Below are 19,571 nucleotides of genomic sequence, written 5' to 3' on the forward strand. Positions count from 1 at the left end.
AGCTTGCACAGGTGCTATAGTTCTTGACAGCACACTAATCATTACTATAGGTGTTCTCTCTAAAGAGAATCCTTACAAAATAACCTGGGCATTGAGAAATATTCTAAACCCATGAAGCACACTGTAGTTTAGGCATAAACAAACAATGCCATCTCCAGCCTTTATTAAGGTCAGAACTTGGTAAAAGGTAAGAATCTAAATATGGCATAGCCTCAGAGAAATATATGTGACCAACTGCATATTACAAGTTGGTTGTAGAGCAACATACTGAAAATGTAAATACTTGTTTTTATACTAGGTGAAGGCTAAAATGTATCATAATGTGTAACTCCACAAAAACAAAACCTTGAGGGTGTTTTTGGGTCACCTGTATGCTCAATCACTATCCAGATTAGACCATGGTGCTAATTTTTCCAGGCCCATGGTGAACCACAGAGTCACCCTAATTATGTCTGTCTTCTGGAAAATTGTCACCTTGAGGGAAGCATCTCACTCAACATCCCTCAGGGTGGACACAAACTACACTAGGTACATTTTTGTACACTGTGCAATTGTGTGTTCAAAATCTGGAAATTTAGTAAACTGTAAGAGAAAAGAAGTCATTTTTCGATCTTTCTCCATGAAGTTGCTCTATGCGAGGAAAATGTGTATGTTTTCTGCAAAGACTTTAATAAAGTTCAGAACTGAAAGAAACCTACTTCCACCATCAGCTCCGGGAACGATGAGGTAAAACCCTACATGGCTTTGTTGCAGTAAACATCCATTATTAGAAGGGCTGCTTTGTGTGTAAGTCTGCCAAATAAACATTCAACCTTGAATTGGGCTAGCATATGTTTACTTGGATAGGCAGAAGAATAAGACACAAGAGGGAGACGTGCGCCGCTGGTATTTTTAGCTCCCTGAGGATTAAGGAGATAGACTCCTACATTTCTATTGAGAATTTTCAAGGGATTTTCATGTTTTAGAATGATGCATTGAATAGGTGTAAAAGAAAACTGACCCCGATCCTATTCCAAGTGTGATATATTGCCATATGTGTTTTTTATGCTTTTATACCTATATGCAAGTTATATTCAATTCCAAATGAAAAAAACTTATATGGTCGCCTTACATCAGATATGCCAAGGCCTTGCCAGGCTTGAACAAAATGTATCAGCAAAGAAGAATCGGACGAAGGACACGTGTACTTGGCCGTTTTCCCAGAAACAAGATATCAAGATGTTCAAATGTACATAATTTTCACTGTCTTAGGCCGGACTTCTTAGAATTAAGTGGGTGGTTCTTTGCATTGGAGTTAATTAAATACGTGATTTTCTGTATAAGCCAGAGGCGCCTCACTGTCTAAGGCGGAAATCCGGACTGCCCATATATGATTATGAGCCCATCACCCCCTAGTGGTGAGAGGGCAGAGGGTATAAGATCTCATGTAATCTGTAATAAAGTGCGCAGTTTTTTCTCCCGTGTGAGGAATGATACCAGATCCCTGTGTGGTGTCTCTTCTTACCGCCGGCAGCGGGGCAAGTGGGGTGGGGCCGATTGGTGTTGCACTTAGAATTTTAACCCTCATAAATGGCGCCCAACGTGGGGCGGTAAAATCGGAGCTTACAGCGCAATTCACCCGGATCCACGCTACTGAGAAACCGTCCTACTGCAAACCGAGCCTGATCAACTCACTTAGAACTCCAGGTAAGACAAACATATATTTATGTTGTGTTTTACACTGCGAGTGTTGCAGCAGGACTGACTATCTGTGGTTTGTGACCGGACGGGTTGGGTTAAGAGTTCTACACGGTAACTCGTGTGGGCTCCGGGTTTGCCGTCATGGACCACTGACCGTGATATGCGCACCAATGGCTCACCCAGAAATTAGTCTGTAGTTTATTTGTTGTTGAAGTCCGTAGCGTTTTAGCGATAGTGGAGATTGTTTGTTGTATCTGCAGAGTTTTTTTTTTTCCTCTTACTTTTCAGTTGGTCTCACAGAAGGAGGAACCCTCGGTTAGTTTAGTTGTTAATGGTTTAGAGGAGAGGGAAGCACTCTGTAAGACAGGTCCCATTGACGAAGGAACCCTCCGTTTTAGTGTAGTTTAGTTGTTGATGGTTTAGCTGAGGAGAGGGATGTACTCTTTGGGACTGGTTCCATAAGAAGAAGATGCCTTCGGTTGTATTGCCATATATAAGGGGCTGACAATTCGGGTCAGAAGGATTCACTCTATGGAGCGTGTTATTATTATTGTTGATGTTCTAATATGCGTAAGATCTTATTAAAGAAGATAGAGCCCCTCAAGGGCTGCCGCCGTGTGGATGAATTTGTAGAATGTAAGAAAACTTATGAAAATGTGTGACACCGACCGCATGGCAGATTACAAAATGGTGTCTGGGAGGAGGTCTTTAGGACCCAGAGGTGCCTTGGAAGACCAAGGTTTGCTAGAAGCAGAGAGACAATCAGAGAAAGTTACGTATGTACACATTATTTGCTTAAGAAAGTATGCGTAAGTGAAATGTTGAAAAGTACAGTAAGTGATCAAGAGGGCGTCAGGAGAGTGTCTATTGAAGGTTATATTGGCAGTTAGGTAGGGGAGAGAAGTGATGAAGGAGCAGGCAAAGTCGATAAGAAAGTTACAATGCATATGATTTTTTTGGCAAAGAGAGATGAAAATGTGTATAATACAAGATAGATAATAGATAATATGTATAATCCATACTAGGTGGATATATGTGTGTATATATATATATATATATACTGTAGTGCAAATAGTTAGCTGAAGGGGAGAAGAGTCTGTTGACATATAGCTGCGAGCTTGTGTTTAGTCTCCAAGGTCAGGAAGATAACAGCGAGAGAGAAAATACAATAACAACCTTGGTTAATATCTTGGCTTGCTTGCAATGAATTGAAATGAATTTAATTAGTTATACTGTCTTAGTAGGCAGGGAAATATAGTAATTTCTAATGTATATTCTTACTTATACGGGGGTTGAAAATGAATGTTGCAAGGTCCCAGCATATGTGTTAATTATGAGTTCAAATGTTTTTTCAATAGTTTGAGCTAAAACTGTGTTTCATAGTCGCGGAGAGATAAGAGATTTGTTTTGAAAAGGTGGGGGCTTTCAGATTCACTCTGAGCTCAGGGTCACAGAAACTAAATACTTTAGCGTTTAATACAGCATATAATAGCTTCAGTAGATAAGAAATATAGAATATTTCAGTCACTCAGCAAACTTTTTCACATAATTTGTCAAAGATAGCGCTCATTCACAATCTCATCTCAATAGAATTATGTACTTTATAAAATTATAGCACTCACCTCAAATGTTTTTCAGATGATGTATGTATGTTTGTCAAACTTTTTTTGTCCGTGCATCTGCATGGACTGGTACACCTTCAAAGGGGGGTGACGGAGCAGACTTGGGAGCATGGATGGATGAGAGTTAGTGACCCGTGTTTGAGCTGTGGTGGAATGGGTGATGCAGATAATTGACTGGGGGTAAAAGTCCTACCCCATGCATGGGACTTTGCTTGGTTGAGATGTGGATGCTTGGACGGTTAAGCTGAAATGGTTCTGAGAAGACGGACGCAATGAGCCAATATCGAAGGGGTGGAGCTAGATGATGTAATAGTACGTAGTAATGTTTCATCCCTCCTGCACAAGGGAGGGGGGAGAATTTTGAGCAGCTAGTTTTTTTGTTTTGTTTTTTTTCTCCTGTCTGAAATTTGATAAAGATATTGCAGGCAGGAACAGACTAATAATGAATTCACTTAAAGGGATATCACATTTCAAATATTAATAGGTGTTTGTAGATTATTCTTCCCCGGTGTAACTCATGTTTCTGTTATAGATGCTAACATCTTACAGGCCTTATCTGCTTCCACCAAATCTTTTTACAATGTTATAATAACTTAAACCCGGCTACTATTGTTCCAATTGAGTACCCTGGTTTAAAGGGGGGGAGGAGAAGGCATAGGTGATCTGGGTATTGCAAGTCAGCCATTTTTAAATTTTTTGCAAGCCATTTTTAAATTTTTAAATTTTTTGCAACAAGATTCTGATCTTTTTGAAATAAAATACCAGCCTGATTGTCTAGCAGTGATGCAACAAGAAAATTTAAATTTTAAAAAGTTACTGAAAGCCCTTGTTAATAATGCATATTTTGAGTTGTTTTTTATAGATGGTACCCAGGGTGATTGACGACTCCACACTGGATATGCAGTCGTAACACAACATGACACGGTAAAAAGCAGAATGCCTCCGCATGTCGCAGTACAAGAAGCGGAACTAAAAGCACTCACGGAGGCGTGTGGAGTGGCCACAGGTAAGACGGCAAACATTTACACTGACTCCCGGTATGCATTTGGCATAGCTCATGATTACGGCCCAACATGGAAGGCCAGACAGTTTTTTACCACAGCAGGACAGCCAATTAAGAATGATGCAGCGGTGCAGAGTCTCATGGAGGCCCTACTTCTACCTGACAAGATGGAAAGCTCACACCAATTCCTACACCGGAGAAGCAAGAGGCAATGCCATCACAGGCCACACAGCAAAGGCAGTGGCCCTCAAGCCGTGGAAGAAAAGAAGAATTTAACAATAATTTGGACTTTGACTACACTTGGACTTTGATAAAAATCTTGGACTTTGATAAAAATCTTGGACTTTGATAAAAATCTTGGACTTTGATATGAACTTGGACTTTGATATGAACTTGGACTTTGATTATAACTACAAATGGACTAAAAAGGGACGGCGTATGGTGAACAGTCAACAGAACTTGCTTACCATAGTCCCTATGCCTCATAATGGCCCAGCTGACGCACGAAAAGACGCACCTCTCAAAGCAGTAATGATGTCGACGCTTGAACAAGGACGGGTGGCTCCTTGGTTTTCTGTAGCTGCTGCATCATTTGTCCAATTTTGCATGATCTTTGCCGTAAGCAACAGGGCAGAAGTAAAATTTGCCACATCACACTTGCCTAGACCACTCTACCCATTTCAGGGATTGCAAATTGGCTACACTCAGCTCCCACTTGTTGGGAAGCATGAAAATGTGCTTGTTGTTGATTTCTTTTCAGGTTGGAGACCTACCCTGTTACCAAAGTAAATAAGCAGGTAACCGCACAGAAGCTCATGAATGAGGTAATCCGCAGATATGGGGTACCGGAAGTGATTGAGTCAAACAAAGGTACAAATGTCACAGGTGAAATAATGCAACACATCATGTCTGTTTTGGGTATATTCTAGGCTTTTCACACACCCTACCATCCCCGGAGTAGGGGGAAAGTAGATACAAAAGACAATGGAGGAAAATGGGTAAATTTTGAATTGAGTGTCTTCTATTAGTTTTTCTTTTTTCCAGGAGGGTACATGCCACAGTAGCAGAGTTTGGGGAATGATTTTCTTGTTAATTTTGTCATAGGCCTCTCTAAGGAATTGTTAGTAATCCATTCTGCAGTCTCTGCTTTTCTCCCAGGTCCTACAGATGAGTGTCACAATCTGAAACCAGGTGACAGGGTCTATGTGAAAAAGTTTGAGCGAGAAACCCGGTTTGAATGTCCCTACCAGATGTTGTTCACCCAACTGCAGTCAAGCTCGAAGGAAAACCCACTTGGATCCACACTTCGCACTGAAAAAACTAATGATCCTGTATATCCTTTAAATGCTATAATGTGGTACAATTCCTCTAACACACACCTTTCACTACTGTACACTAGCCCCCTGTTTCAGAACAAATTAATACAATCAACAAGCCTACACTGAGGGTGAGAATCCAACACCGCATCGTGCTAAGAGAGGCGTTGACGCTCCAGGTGGTAACTTTGACCCACATGTACACATAGATGCAATAGGAGTGCCAAGGGGGGTGCCAGATGAATTTAATTCTAGAGATCAGTTTAAAGCAGGTTTTGAGTACTTATTTGCTATTGTCACTGTTAATAATAATGTAGATTAGATGAATTATATCTATTACAATCAGCAGAGGTTTGTAAACTACACCAGAGATGCTTCGCAAGGGTTAATTGACCAGTTAGGGCCCACTGCATCCATGGCGTTCCAAAATAGAGTGGCCGTGGATATGGTTTTAGCAGAAAGAGGTGGGGTATGTAATTTCCTGTTTGTGTATTATCCCTTTTATGTGACCAAAATTTCCCTTGTTTGAAAAAAGATGAAGAGCCAGTTCCGATAATGCCAACCAGGTACGTTACCAGAAGAATGGAGAGATGGACTAGTACTGTGTCTGCCTCAGTCTCATAAGATGGACTGTCAGTGGACTTCCCATTTGCCTAGGGAAAGTGCAGAAGACCTTAGGTTCCGGCGAGGGCACACCCTGTGGGGTGTTAACTTGTACAGATAGAGGGTATGGAGGCCCGGAAATAAGCCCAGGGAATCCATGGCCTCCTTCTGAGGTGAGGTAGGGATCCCTCTCCCTTTTAGGAGTAGGGACTTACGGGCAGTGGAGAAACCCTGACGCAAGGGAGAGACGACCGAGGAAGAGTGCAAAGTCTGATGCTTGATCTCCATATTAAGTTTTTTAGGGGGGTTTGTGAGGGTATATATATATATTGCCATATGTGTTTTTTATGCTTTTATACCTATATGCAAGTTATATTCAATTCCAAATGAAAAAAACTTATATGGTCGCCTTACATCAGATATGCCAAGGCCTTGCCAGGCTTGAACAAAATGTATCAGCAAAGAAGAATCGGACGAAGGACACGTGTACTTGGCCGTTTTCCCAGAAACAAGATATCAAGATGTTCAAATGTACATAATTTTCACTGTCTTAGGCCGGACTTCTTAGAATTAAGTGGGTGGTTCTTTGCATTGGAGTTAATTAAATACGTGATTTTCTGTATAAGCCAGAGGCGCCTCACTGTCTAAGGCGGAAATCCGGACTGCCCATATATGATTATGAGCCCATCACCCCCTAGTGGTGAGAGGGCAGAGGGTATAAGATCTCATGTAATCTGTAATAAAGTGCGCAGTTTTTTCTCCCGTGTGAGGAATGATACCAGATCCCTGTGTGGTGTCTCTTCTTACCGCCGGCAGCGGGGCAAGTGGGGTGGGGCCGATTGGTGTTGCACTTAGAATTTTAACCCTCATACAAGGATGCCCATTCTCCCACTGACATCTACTCCTTGCTGCAGTAGGGATTATGTCCTGACCATAGGACATGTGACTGCTGAAGCCAACCTCATCCAAAGTGAGCCAGCCTTTGGCCATAGCAGTCACGCGTCCCATCTGCTGCAGCCAACAGTAGACAGCAGCAAGGAACCAGTTGGGTGAATAAGGCTTTTTTTTGTCTTTTTCTACCATGCTGAGCAGCTTTTAAAAAGTTAACCCCTGTAAACATGCACAAGCTAGAAAGTTTAAGCTTCCATTTCCAAGAGTACAAAAGTAGTTTCTCAGCACGCAAACTACTATTAGGCATTTCTTAGCATAAAAAGTCATATGTATATTTATAGCATCAAGTATACATATATACACCTGTATCACATCCTACCCACATGCAATGACACAGCATTTCAAGGGTGCTACTTTTAGCAGCCAACATATGCCTGAAAAGGTATAAAATGTGTTACATTATTTATACGATATATGTATGCGGCACTTTAAAGCAGTGTGCCAGTTTATATGCATGTGGACTAATAGGCAGATTTTTAAAAAATGTCCACGTTGCCCCAAAAGCAATAAATTAAATCAGCAGTTAATATAAATTTTGACGCTTAAGCTCAATAAAGTAGCTTTCAGTGTTCCAAGATGCCCTATATTAAGAAGGGAACACATTAAGTGCATGATTCAGAAGCTTAACTCATTCTCCTTAAATGGTTAGCTCAGGCTAGTCTTTCCATTACTTGTACTCCGTGGGCTTCACAGCTTCCATCCTACCAGTCCAAAACTCTGATTCTCACATCGCCAAAAAACGAAAATTGTGTGTGCACGTTTGTCAATATCTGGGCATATGAATGCAGACATACAGGTCCAAATGCAAACAGTATACAACACAGGTATACAAGAGTAAAAATCCACCACTGAACCTAGTGTACAAGTTTATGGGGAGTTCTGGGAAAGTAGCACATAGTTGTCAGCCAAACATTTGTAACACGTAAGACAGATCTTACAGCAGCCGTGATAAGCTGTTAGGGTGGGTCAACTTGTGTCAGTAGCAGCAGTAGAAACCTGGAGCTCAATGCTAGAATGCCTTTTACTTCAGATTTGGTTTGTGTTTTGCAGACAGTCTACTTTTCTTTTGTTTTGCCCTGGTATTTGCATAAACTGGTATTACGCACATGGTTCTGTATTTACAAATAACAAAAAAATGACATAGCAATAGGCTCCCTGCACACGGGCGGGAATTCCGCAAAACGCAATCCTAGGCAGACGGCCGCGATTTGTCCATGTGAAAACACGCGGAAAACAAATCATGGCATGTTTTATTTCTGTGCAAGGCTCGCAGAGGCCCGCACAGAAATGTCACTCCTGGCACGCCAGCTCCGCGCCAGAAGGCACATCACAGAGAGGAGAAGACGCAGAAGAAGGTGAGCCGCAGTGGTCACTGCAGAGGCGCGGGTCAGATCGGAATCTGACCTGGCTGTCTGCAGGCGGCCATACAAAGATCACTGCCAGAGGCAGTGCTTACTAATATTACTGGTAAAAAAATACAGGGGCAGGTCTAGTGCCACATTCCTCAGCATGCAGACAGCCAAACTGATATATGGAGGAGCTTGCACAGATGCAGTATGATGAGCAACCACTCACATACGGAAGGGAGTGGCTGTTTAAGTCCCCCCCCCCCCCCCTTTTTTTATTTTTATATAAATTCTTTATTTCCAAATTTTGGGGTGGGTACAGAAAAAAAAAGGAAATCCGCCTATCCGGATTGAAACCTGGGAAGCATGTGGGAAAGAAAGAAATTTACATGGCACAATTATCACGCAAATTGCTTGATCGAATTAGCGGTTTGCATGATAATTGTGCCGTGTACACATTCAGACCATGAAATCATCACTGGTCTGCCACTACATCGTTCATCTATGAACGACTGTCTGCTTACTAAAATGAAGGCAGGTGGCCGGAACGATCCCAAACCTGCTTTGCCTCCATTCACTGAGCGATGATCCTTCTGTATGAAAGCACAGCAACGATCATCGCTGGGACGGCTGGCGTGCATTTCAGCGCCCACCAATCGTCACATGTAAAAGGGGCCTTAAGGCCCATTTAGACCAGACGATTCTTGCTCAAAAATTGCTCAAAGCTCTTTTGAGCGATAATCGTTGGGTCTAACTGCATGGACATCGTGCAGTTTTCATTAATGAATCGCAGATCGTTCTCTTTCAGCATGCTGAAAGAGAACGATCAGCCTTATCAGGAGTTCACAGCGAGATGCAGCTGATACTATTGTTTCAGCTGTATCCCGCTCCGTGAACACAGCGCGGGGTATGAAGAACACAGTAGTCCAGCTGTGTTCTCCACACTCCGCACAGCTGCATAACAGTTGAGCGTTCCATGAACAGCCGGGGTATAAAGAACACAGCGGTCCAGCTGTGTTCTGCATACCTCACTCGGAGCTCTGAGCTGTGTAACAGCTGAGCACTCCGAGAAGAGAACAGCTGGGTGCAGAACACAAGCGGCCCCGCTTGTCTTCTGCATACCCCGCTCAGAGCGCAAAGTGATCGCTCAAACCGCCGTTTAAGAGATCACCTTGCCCTGTAAATGCACAGAAGGATTATCGATAATCGTTGTCTCTAAACCAGGCATTAGTATTATGCTTGCGCATAGATAAGGCATACAAAAGGGTGTCAGACCAACTGATACTGGTCTGTCTGCATGCTGAGGGATGTAGTTCTATACCTGTCCTTGTATTTTGTATCAGTATATTAGCCAATAGCAGTGATTTCTGTATTTATCCAGTATAAAATAAAAGCAATGACAACGAACACCAGTTAAACAATGATGAAATACTGATGACATACCGCTGCAATGTAATCCGCAACACGTCCATATTACGAATCTGTATTACGGACGTGTTAAAATACTGGCCTAAGACAGTAACTCAGAGCAAATTAAGTAATGCAAATTAAGTAATGCAAAAAAAGTACAGTTACTTTTCATATAGCTTATATCCATATATCATAGGGATGGTTGGTAAAATGGTGTTTGGGTTCTGTAACAGCTAGCCGACGTTCTGAATTCTCGGTCACGGAAGCACAGAAACAAAAATGCACACAGGCAATGATAAGGTTTCATGTACACAAGGCCAACATTCAAAGGGTAAATTATATGGGTTTGCGCAGTGGTGTAGTTATAGGGGTTGCAGCTGTGCCCAGGCCCCTAAGCCAAGGGAGCCCCCTATGCAACTGTGGCAGACAAGGTGCCACCTGACTCCGCACCCCACTTCGGCAGCTCAAGGAGCAGCAGTAGCATGTGAGAAGATATGAGTGACTCAGAGAAGTAAAAGTTCTGCCAAACATGCTCCCCTGGGGCTGGGGTGGGTAAGTTGCCTGAAAAAAATGTGAAGAGCACAGTGACAAAGGGGTCCGCTTATGCATTTGTGGGATGCAGAAGGAGCTACTATTGAGTGTGTGGCATTTGCAGGGGGGTCACTAATCAATGTGATTGGGGCACAGAGAGGGCCACTATTGCCTTATGGGGGTTGGGTCCAAAATTGCAGTTATTTTTCTGTGTATGGCGCACTTAGAGGAGGGGGTAGTGGCAAGACAGGGAGAATGTGAAGAGACAAGTAATGGCTGGAAGAATTCTCCATGGTTGTGTGGGACAGGATAGAGAAGAAAAGGGAAAACGAACGTTACAATCACAGAAGAGGCCACCAGTGGTCAGTGGAGGTAACTGCAATGTAATTGCAGTGCTCTTGTTTTCTAGTATTTTGTGCCGGATCTGTGCTGGAGATGTGAAGGCAGCCCAACACTGCCAGAACCTTCAGTCTACTTATGAAAAGGAAGCAAATGGGAGCAGAAATAATGTGATTCCCTGGAGGGGGTGAGGGGGCAGCATTTTCTTTTATAGCAAGAATGAACAACTTTTCACAATTCATGTCTTTAATAGTTGTCAAAATAATTCAACAAAATGTACATTACTGCACAAAATATGTATTGCCTTTCTGGAGGACAGTGCTTACAAAGACATACACTATGTAATAATTTTAGTGCTTTATGTTACATATGAAGATTCTACTTTCATCATTCTGTGCATAGACTTAAATACACTTGCATACGTATTAAAAATTAATCAATTTTCATCTAAATTATATTGATGGGTATTCGGAACAGTAGTTCAGGCTTCTTAAATACGTCCTTAGGCTGCATTCAGACGACCGTATATCGGCTTGATTTTCACGCCGAGCCGATATACGTTGTCCTTGTGTGCAGGGGGGGGGGGGGGGGGGGAGGATGGAAGAGCCAGGAGCAGGAACTGAGCTCCCGCCCCCTCTCTGCCTCCTCTCCGCCCCTCTGCACTATTTGCAATGGGGAGAGGTGGGGCGGGAGCTCAGTTCCTGCTCCTGGCTCTTCAATCCCCCCCCCCGCACACGAGGACAACGTATATCGGCTCGGCGTGAAAACCGAGCCGATATACGTTCGTGGGAATGCACCCTTAGGAGAAGATTATGAATTTGTAGGCCATAGCACATCTATAAAACACAAGGTACATTGTCGTTTGATGTAACAAGGACTCTATACGTCACAAAAAAGGCTGCCGTTACTACTAATGACCCAATTTGTCTTTATTGATAACAGTATTTTACATTATGGTACTGGACTGCTTCTTAGATGAAGTTTTGGGATATCACATAAGAAAAATAAGTGTGAACAGATCCCCGAAATTTATTGGGATTACCTTTCTATGCAGATCCCCAACATTTCAGACTTCATGATGATAGTTTGGGTCAGAATACCTGCGGTCAGGCCAGGATGCTTCACCTTATTACAGACGCATAAATGTGGCCAGAATAATGTGCTCATCTATCATTAGCTTAAGAGAGTGCACTACCAAGATGGAGCTAGTCATTAAAAACCCCCCAAAAACACACCAATTAATAGCACATGCTGCGCTACTTTGTCTAGTGAAAAACTGGGAGGCATGACAGAAGCCCAATGGACCCCATTATAGTCAATGAAGTCAGTTGGGCACCGTTACTGACAGTTGAATGTTGGGTCAATCACTTCCATCATTTTCATTGCTCGGCTCCTAGGACTGAGGTGAACAACAGAAATAAAGGGTGCAAATGTGAACTTCTTTAGTCAAGATCCTGCCCATAATAGTTAATGGTCATTATCAGATGGCCACATCAGCTACAAGTATAAAGTCACAGTGGGCAAGCCTGCTTGATCCAACTAGTCTACTGCCACAGTAAACAGATCAGCGCTATGGACACTGCATGAAGTAGTAACTGCAGCATATAGTTTAAATAAGTTGCAATACAAAATTAGGGTTTTCAATGGTTGGAATGCAGTTGGCAATGTGCTTTTCTACTTTGAATATATAGTTGTGAATGGAACTCGTAGCACTTGTCTTCAATCCTTGAAATGTAAAAAGCTGGTCTTTGGGACAAAGTTTGTTCAGACTGATGTCTCGAAGACTGTTATATGGACATGCTATACATAGTCTATGTAAATGTGGCTTGTAAAATAATTTTGTCCATTTCAAAACAACTGCAATCAACTTGGGTAAGTACTGCTGTACAAAGTTTACATGGAAAAGGCTATATATGCTACATGCTTGATCAATTTACCCCTGAAAAAGAACTGGCACTTTAAGCAACAGTGAGTCAAAATTAGTAGAGACCTTGGGGCAAAAGAAAAAGTGCATGAGTGTCCCATTTCCATTTTGGGCAAAATGGAAGATTCAGTGGCAAACCAAAGGGAACCAGTCTTGTCCCCATTGCACCAAAAACTATCTTATGGTGCTGGTAGGAAAAACACAGGGTCCTGAGGGACATACTTTTTTTATACTCACCTGCTCCCACGATTCTGAGGTGTCCCCCTCTGAAGTTGGTGCATGGCCTGAAAATCTGACTCTTTTCAGAGTCCTGTGCTTTTAGTCTTCCATAGACTTGTATAGGAGAGTGCACTCACGGGACTCTGAAAATAAATGTTCATGCCGTGCACAGTCTTCAAAGGGGAACACCACTGGATCGTGGAAGCAGGTGAGTATTAAGAAGTATGTCCCCAGGACCCTGTCTCTTACCCTACCAGCACCACAAGATATTTTTTGTTGCTGTGGGTACAAGAAAGGTTCCCTTTAATTTGCCACTGAATGTTGGTACAATTTGGGAAGAATTGTGGCAGTTCTAAACATTATTTCCATCTTGCCCAAATGGAAACGAGACACTCACCCGCTCCCGTGATCCATGCACACCGCTGGATCACGGCAGTGGGCGAGTTTAAAAAATACATCACCCGGCGTCCTGTCATGTCCCCTAAGAGCACCATAACTTAGTTTTTGGTGCTGTGGGGACAAGACAGGTTCCCTTTAAAGTATAGCAAAACACAGAACCCACATAATATGAACAAATTAGTGGGTGGATTTATCACACCAAAATTGGCTTAAAAGAAATTGGTGCAAGCCTTGCTTCTACCAAAAGAATTGTGACTTTAGAAAAATTTTAAAAAATGGATGTGGCTCGTTAGAAGGGGCCATGGTTGCTCGACCTGAAAGGTTTGCTCCTCAAGTGACAAAGATGGCACTTTTCTATCCAGTTAAAAAGACTGACAGGGACAGAAACCATGCAAAGAGGTCTCCATCCTAAACACTATGGTTCTGTCTTAATTCTGTCTCTATGCAGTTATCTGGATGGAAACCCTAGACACAACTGAAGCTTAAAAAATCGTGATGTGAAAACAGCCTTACATGGATTATTCTAAAGCCTGAAATCTCGCTGAAAGCCACTTTGGCAGCAATTCTAGGCTACGCAGGGAGATTTAACATGCAAGAATTGACGTTGAAAAGTTGCAAGAATTGGCATAAGAATCACTAGTGCAAAAAATGTGAGACTTTTTAAATTTATGCCAGCTGAAGTCACGATTAAAAAAAAAAAAAAAAGTGGGTGTGACTTGTCAGGAGGGGTGTGGTCACCCCAGGCCAACAAGTATAAAACTTAACACTAATTACGGGTATAAATTATACCAGAAATCTACTTATGGCTAGCATAGATTTCTGTTTAGGCACACAGATAGTCCAAAATGTGTCTAATGGGTGAAGAGACATGTGTCACCTTGTACATTAGGTACATTTTACTCGGGAATTGTATGAAGTGCCTCCCTTAATAAATTTCCCCCTATATTTCTCTGGGTAAAACAAGTCTCTAGGTTCCCTAGGAAGGTGATCTTGTATTTAAAGGGGTTGTTCAGAACCCCTAACCTGAGGACAGGTCATCATTAGTATGTCACCAATACCTGATCAGTGGGTGGGAGCCGCTTGGGATCCCCGACGATCAGTTGTTCACTGGGCCATTATCAGTGCACATAGCTATGGAAGCCGATAGCAATGTCTGTATTGGAGCAGCCCGGATTGGTACGGTGGGCACCGTTCCCACTGAATTCATTGTGAGCTATGCCTGTAGTACCAACCCAGGTTGCTGTAAATGCTGACGGTGTAATCTGCTTCCCTGCACTGTCCACACTGACAGCAGGCCCAGTGAATAGCTAATCAATGGGGATCCCACGCAGTAGATCCCCGCAGAACAATTATTGCGGTCTTATAATAATAAAAAGTCCAGGACAAACTTTTTAACCCTCTCCAGATGAAACATGGTTAGGATGATCCACTATTTTCTCAGTATTGCTGATTACATGTTTGCACGAGCAAACGATGACAGAGTTCGCTCGTTCAGAAAATTTAGACATGCAGATAAATCTTTTACATTTTCGATCGCTCGATCATTCGAATTTACTGTACCAGTGATTAGGAATGACTGAACAATCGCTGTTCACACGCAACAAGTGATCAGTGAGTTTTATGCAAGCATAAAACGAATGGTAAGTGAACGAATCATCGTTAAGACACATTACTCGATCAAGTAGTGCCTCAGTTGAGTATCTCCCCGCTTGTCTCTAAAGAGTCGGGGGTCGGGGAAGAGCGGGGAGGAAGGGAGGGGAGATCTCTCTCCCTCTTTCCCCCCCGCAACTCACCTGTCACCCGCGCCGGCCCCCGAATCTTTAGAGACGAGCAGGGAGATACTCAACTGAGGCACTACTCGCTCGAGTAATGTGCCTTAGCGAGTATACTCACTCATCTCTATTGGCCACGTTTACACTAAACAATTATCGTTCAAATTAACCCGATCTAACAATTTTTGTGAACGCAATTGTTCCTTGTAAAAGGGCCCTAAGATGCAATGTATTACACAAATAAAAACTAGGCTGTAATCTAGAAGCAGATTCTCTTTACTGTTGTCTTTATAAAGCCGATGTTAAAGTAAATGGAGGTAGCATTCAGTAAATGTGAAGTGCAGTACATCTTTATACATATATTAGTCATTCTCTGTCTACAAATGGTAACAATGTTGCGGTACGCAGTCCAAAAGTAACTTAAATACAAAAAAAAGTACCGTCATGGGTAGTAATAAAATAGAAATAAATCCACAATACAAAAATTTAAGAAAAAAAATTAGTAAAGAATGCAATAATATATTGTACACAAAGTAAATTTGCAATGGGTATAAAAGCAACATGATATTGGTCTCAAAACAAATCTGCCCATTACATTTACATCAGACATACAATAAAAATAACATTTGATTAAAAAAAAAAATCATCCGGTATCTGTCTCAGTCATTGAGGAATTATTAGACTCCATGGGACCTGATGACGTTTCAATGGTTGTTGATGATGATGGAGTGTCGGCGGAGACAAGATTGTCTTTTATCCTTGGGCTCTTGCACTCAAAGCTTGGGAAGGTGTCAGGGTCACATGATAAGTCATCCGTGGAAAAATTGAGACTCCCAAGTTTGGCTAGTGAGTGGGATCTCTTAAGAGGTGAAGAAAGCGTAAGACCAGCTAGACGCATGCGAGTTTCAATTTCTTGAGTCCTCTGTTTGACGAGGCCAGGCTTGCCGCGAACACTGTGGATGCTGTCACTACTTGAACTACGTGTGAGATTAGAACTCATTGAAGAGGATGTTGGAGTATAGCAGATAGTCTTCAGGAAGTCTTTTGTATAACTACTTATCAAATCTGTTTTGAGGTAGGTTGGAGTAGATGTCTTCTGAATCCCACCGACGGATATGTTGGCCAATTCTACTTTTTCTGTGCTATCAGTTTGGTCTTCAATAGACTCCTCCGGGAGTTGTTGTGCATCTTCAGGTTCGGAGCTTTCCGCCTTTTCTAAAGGACTCTCTTTAAGTACAGAAGAGCTTTCACTCTTGAGGCGTTCCAATTCTTTGGTATGTTTTCTAACCAACCCGGCTTTCTGAAGTTGAATAATAGATTCTTGGTGTTGCATCAAGTAGCTATGCGTGATAGGTTTTTCTAAGTCCCTGCTGAAAAAGGAGTATTTTAGATCTTTAGCTTGTTTGAAATCTCTTCTTGAGACAGAGCCTTCACAGAATTCTTGACTACTTGTTTCCTGCAGCTTAACTGAATCTCTGTAATTCTCATCAATTGCTTTAGGAGTGGTCGTAGCAAAAGTGCGCAAATCTGTTTGCAATGCATTTGATTTAACCAGTTTGTGTTCGTGCATCCTGTCCAAAACGGCTGAAGTCATGTGTTGTAATAGTGCTGGTTGAGTGCATATAGTGGGGGCTTCAGGCATGCCAGTTGTATCCAGATCCTGGCATTCTTCCTGTCTGTCAGAATACATACAATCCGTACAAGATGGATAAGGTGGTTTGACCTTGCTAAGAATTCCAAATATGGCATCTTCCTGCAAAACAAAGAAAACTTAAAGAGTACATAACTTTTCAGCGTAAGCTGCCATATGTATACATTAGGAATAACACTATTGCTGGCCATTATGTGACTTGTATCCTGCATTTTCCCTTCTGCAGACTGTATCTGGGATTCTCTGTTCTCCCCAAACTGGTAGGAGTATCCTGTTATACTGTCGTCTATACACTGTGCACAATGTATTGCAGATTCTGCCCTCTGTCTGTAACACACACAAACAAATCATCATATAGGACAGTGTACATCAGGACTGTGCAGTGTAAATGTGAATAGAAGTAAATCACTCACTATTTGGCCACTCTCACACAGGCTGTTTTTTACAGCATTTAGCACGGCATTTCAAACGCCATACTAAACTCTGTAAAACGCCTTTATTGATTTCAACTTGGCTTCTCAGACTAGTGTTCGAACGCTGTCTGCTCTATTTTAGTGCATCTCAGTGCTTTTTAACACACCTCATCACCCATTGCAATGATGGGGTATGTTAAACACTGGCAAACGCGTTTGAAAATGCTGTAAAACGCTGCATTTTACGGATGCCAGTGTGAGAGTGACCTTGGCTTTAGGAACATTTGATTGAGTCTCTGCTTCTATCCTCCCCCTCCCATCTGCTCTCATAGACTTTAATGAGCAAAATGTCTCTGCCAGCTAGGTGTACACCTCACAGGTAGTGGGTGTGGGATGATGTGCATATGAAAGAAAAAAAAAAGAAGTCTGGCATACTGCACAACTTTAGGCAGCTCTCAATCAGTGGCTGGAGGACGAGGCAAGACTGTATAATTCTACTTCTCCTTTGGCAGCTGATAATATAGTGCTTTCTTCTTTTCCCTGCAGGAGTCATCTTTTCAACTATAGCAAGGCTGAATGTCAACAGATGGGCAATGAACAGAGGATCTCTATGTGGAGAACTGGCTGTGGGGAGAGTCTGAGCGTATGTGTCCTCCAATATTCAGAACATTAGGCACACATGCTCATTGTTATACAGTTCTTACACCAAGCCATGTCATACTATATAAGTAAATGCCATAACTCTTCGCCGGATCTTTTCTCTAGCAGCATGTAAATGGCTAACATTGTTTATTTGTTAGTCTTTGCACAACAAATATGATAATTAATGGTGGAACAAGACCTTGATCAACATGGAAACTACATGATGTGAATAATAAAAAATGGAAAGGTGCTTCTGTAGCTGGAGTCTCCATGTTTTAAGCCTTATCATCATTTTAATTCTATCACAAATTTGGTCCACTGCAGTAGAACTTAGGGACCAAAGTTAAGGCTGTCAATTTATGCATAATTAAATAGCCAAATTTACATGGGAACTTTACAGATTTCCCCCTTAAAAGTATATTTCACTTTAAAGTTATGTCATAAATATTATAAAGGAAAAACTCTTCTCAGCAATTTGGCCAATGTCGTAATAGAGGAGGGCCTCCTACCTCACTGTCTTTTGGGCAGCTTCTCTTGCTGCTATTGTTTGAGAACTCCTTATCAGCACGTGGGTCTTCTCCGTAATACCTCATGTGTGCAGATAGTTTCTTCCTCTCTGTTTCTGTAGAGCCCAGGTCATCATCGGGGTACTTTGGACTTAAACTGTTTTCAAATGCTAACTTTTTTCTAACTTCCTGAATTTGGAGATCTAAGTCTCCTCCTGGCTTGTTGCACGTTTCCTCTTTGGTTTTCATTGTGCAATATGGTTCTGAAAAAGAAGGGTCTACTAATAAGGCATCTCTCTCCAGGTCATGTACTTCCAGTAGCACATTGGACTCCGTGAAGCCATGAGGCTCTGGAGGATTCTCAAAACATCTACTTTCAGGCAAAACTTGATCATCTACATCTTCCTCATTTATTCTGTATTGCAGGTCAGATTCCAGGTTGGCAGATGGAAACATGGACTCAAATTCAGCTTGTTCTACGTGTTGTTTCCATAATTTATTGTGTCGTTGTTTACTAAAATAAACAAAAGAAAAAGAGACAAAAATGATAGCCATTTATGAAAAGGTATGACTTTAGCCTTAAATTAAAGGAACTCTCCAGTCAACAGCTCAAAATTGCTATGCAAGTTAGTACCTACAGATAATGGCTACATGGTATTTATTTTTCCTCAGATCTTACTCCTTGGCTGCCTTTTAGCTCAGAGCTGTGAACGGTCACTATACTTTACCCATAGTACCTAATTCCAAGTAGTCTGGGACCTCCCCCCATCTAATCATTGGATCAGTCTGCCTCCTCTGCATTCTAAGCCAATGACGAGGCAGGGGGGGGGGGGGGGGGAAGTGTCCCAGATCACCTCAGCATGTGAATGAATATAGTGACAGATCACAGCTCTGTCCTAATAGAGCTGAGAGTAGAAAGCCAAGAAACAAGATTTGACGGAAAGGATTTAGAAGACAATCATCTTCTGCATGCACTGACTTACATATCAATTTTGAGTTCCTGACCAAAGGGTCAATTTAAATAAGAAGCTCAAACAAATGTGACAGCAGAGATACCTTACTCTTTGGCCACAACCTACATAACGAAAATAATACACTATGTCTTCCTAAAACTGAAAAAACAAAAAAAAAACCAGATGGACACTATGTTGGCCAAGATCAATGCAAAACCTCAACTGAAAATATGAGGCTTCTGTATACGCACATAAGGAAACTCTTTCTTATATCATGCCTGATGTGTGACA

General features: G+C 42.0%; 1 protein-coding gene across 2 annotated transcripts in view; it reads right to left on the reverse strand.

Moving 5' to 3' along the window:
• Positions 1–15,152: 15,152 nt before the first annotated feature.
• SSH1 (slingshot protein phosphatase 1) overlaps positions 15,153–19,571 on the reverse strand; it is a 47,616-nt gene continuing 43,197 nt past the window's right edge. For both annotated transcript variants that reach the window (XM_066603845.1, XM_066603846.1), the window contains 2 exons: positions 18,331–18,841; positions 15,153–16,868 (listed from right to left, as the gene is read on the reverse strand). In XM_066603845.1, the coding sequence (XP_066459942.1) occupies positions 15,759–16,868; positions 18,331–18,841 (1,621 nt within the window). In that variant the 3' untranslated portion in view covers positions 15,153–15,758. The remainder of the gene's footprint in view (positions 16,869–18,330; positions 18,842–19,571) is intronic.

The sequence above is a fragment of the Eleutherodactylus coqui genome, chromosome 5 (assembly GCF_035609145.1).
Source record: "Eleutherodactylus coqui strain aEleCoq1 chromosome 5, aEleCoq1.hap1, whole genome shotgun sequence".
In the NCBI taxonomy this organism is placed as follows: domain Eukaryota; kingdom Metazoa; phylum Chordata; class Amphibia; order Anura; family Eleutherodactylidae; genus Eleutherodactylus; species Eleutherodactylus coqui.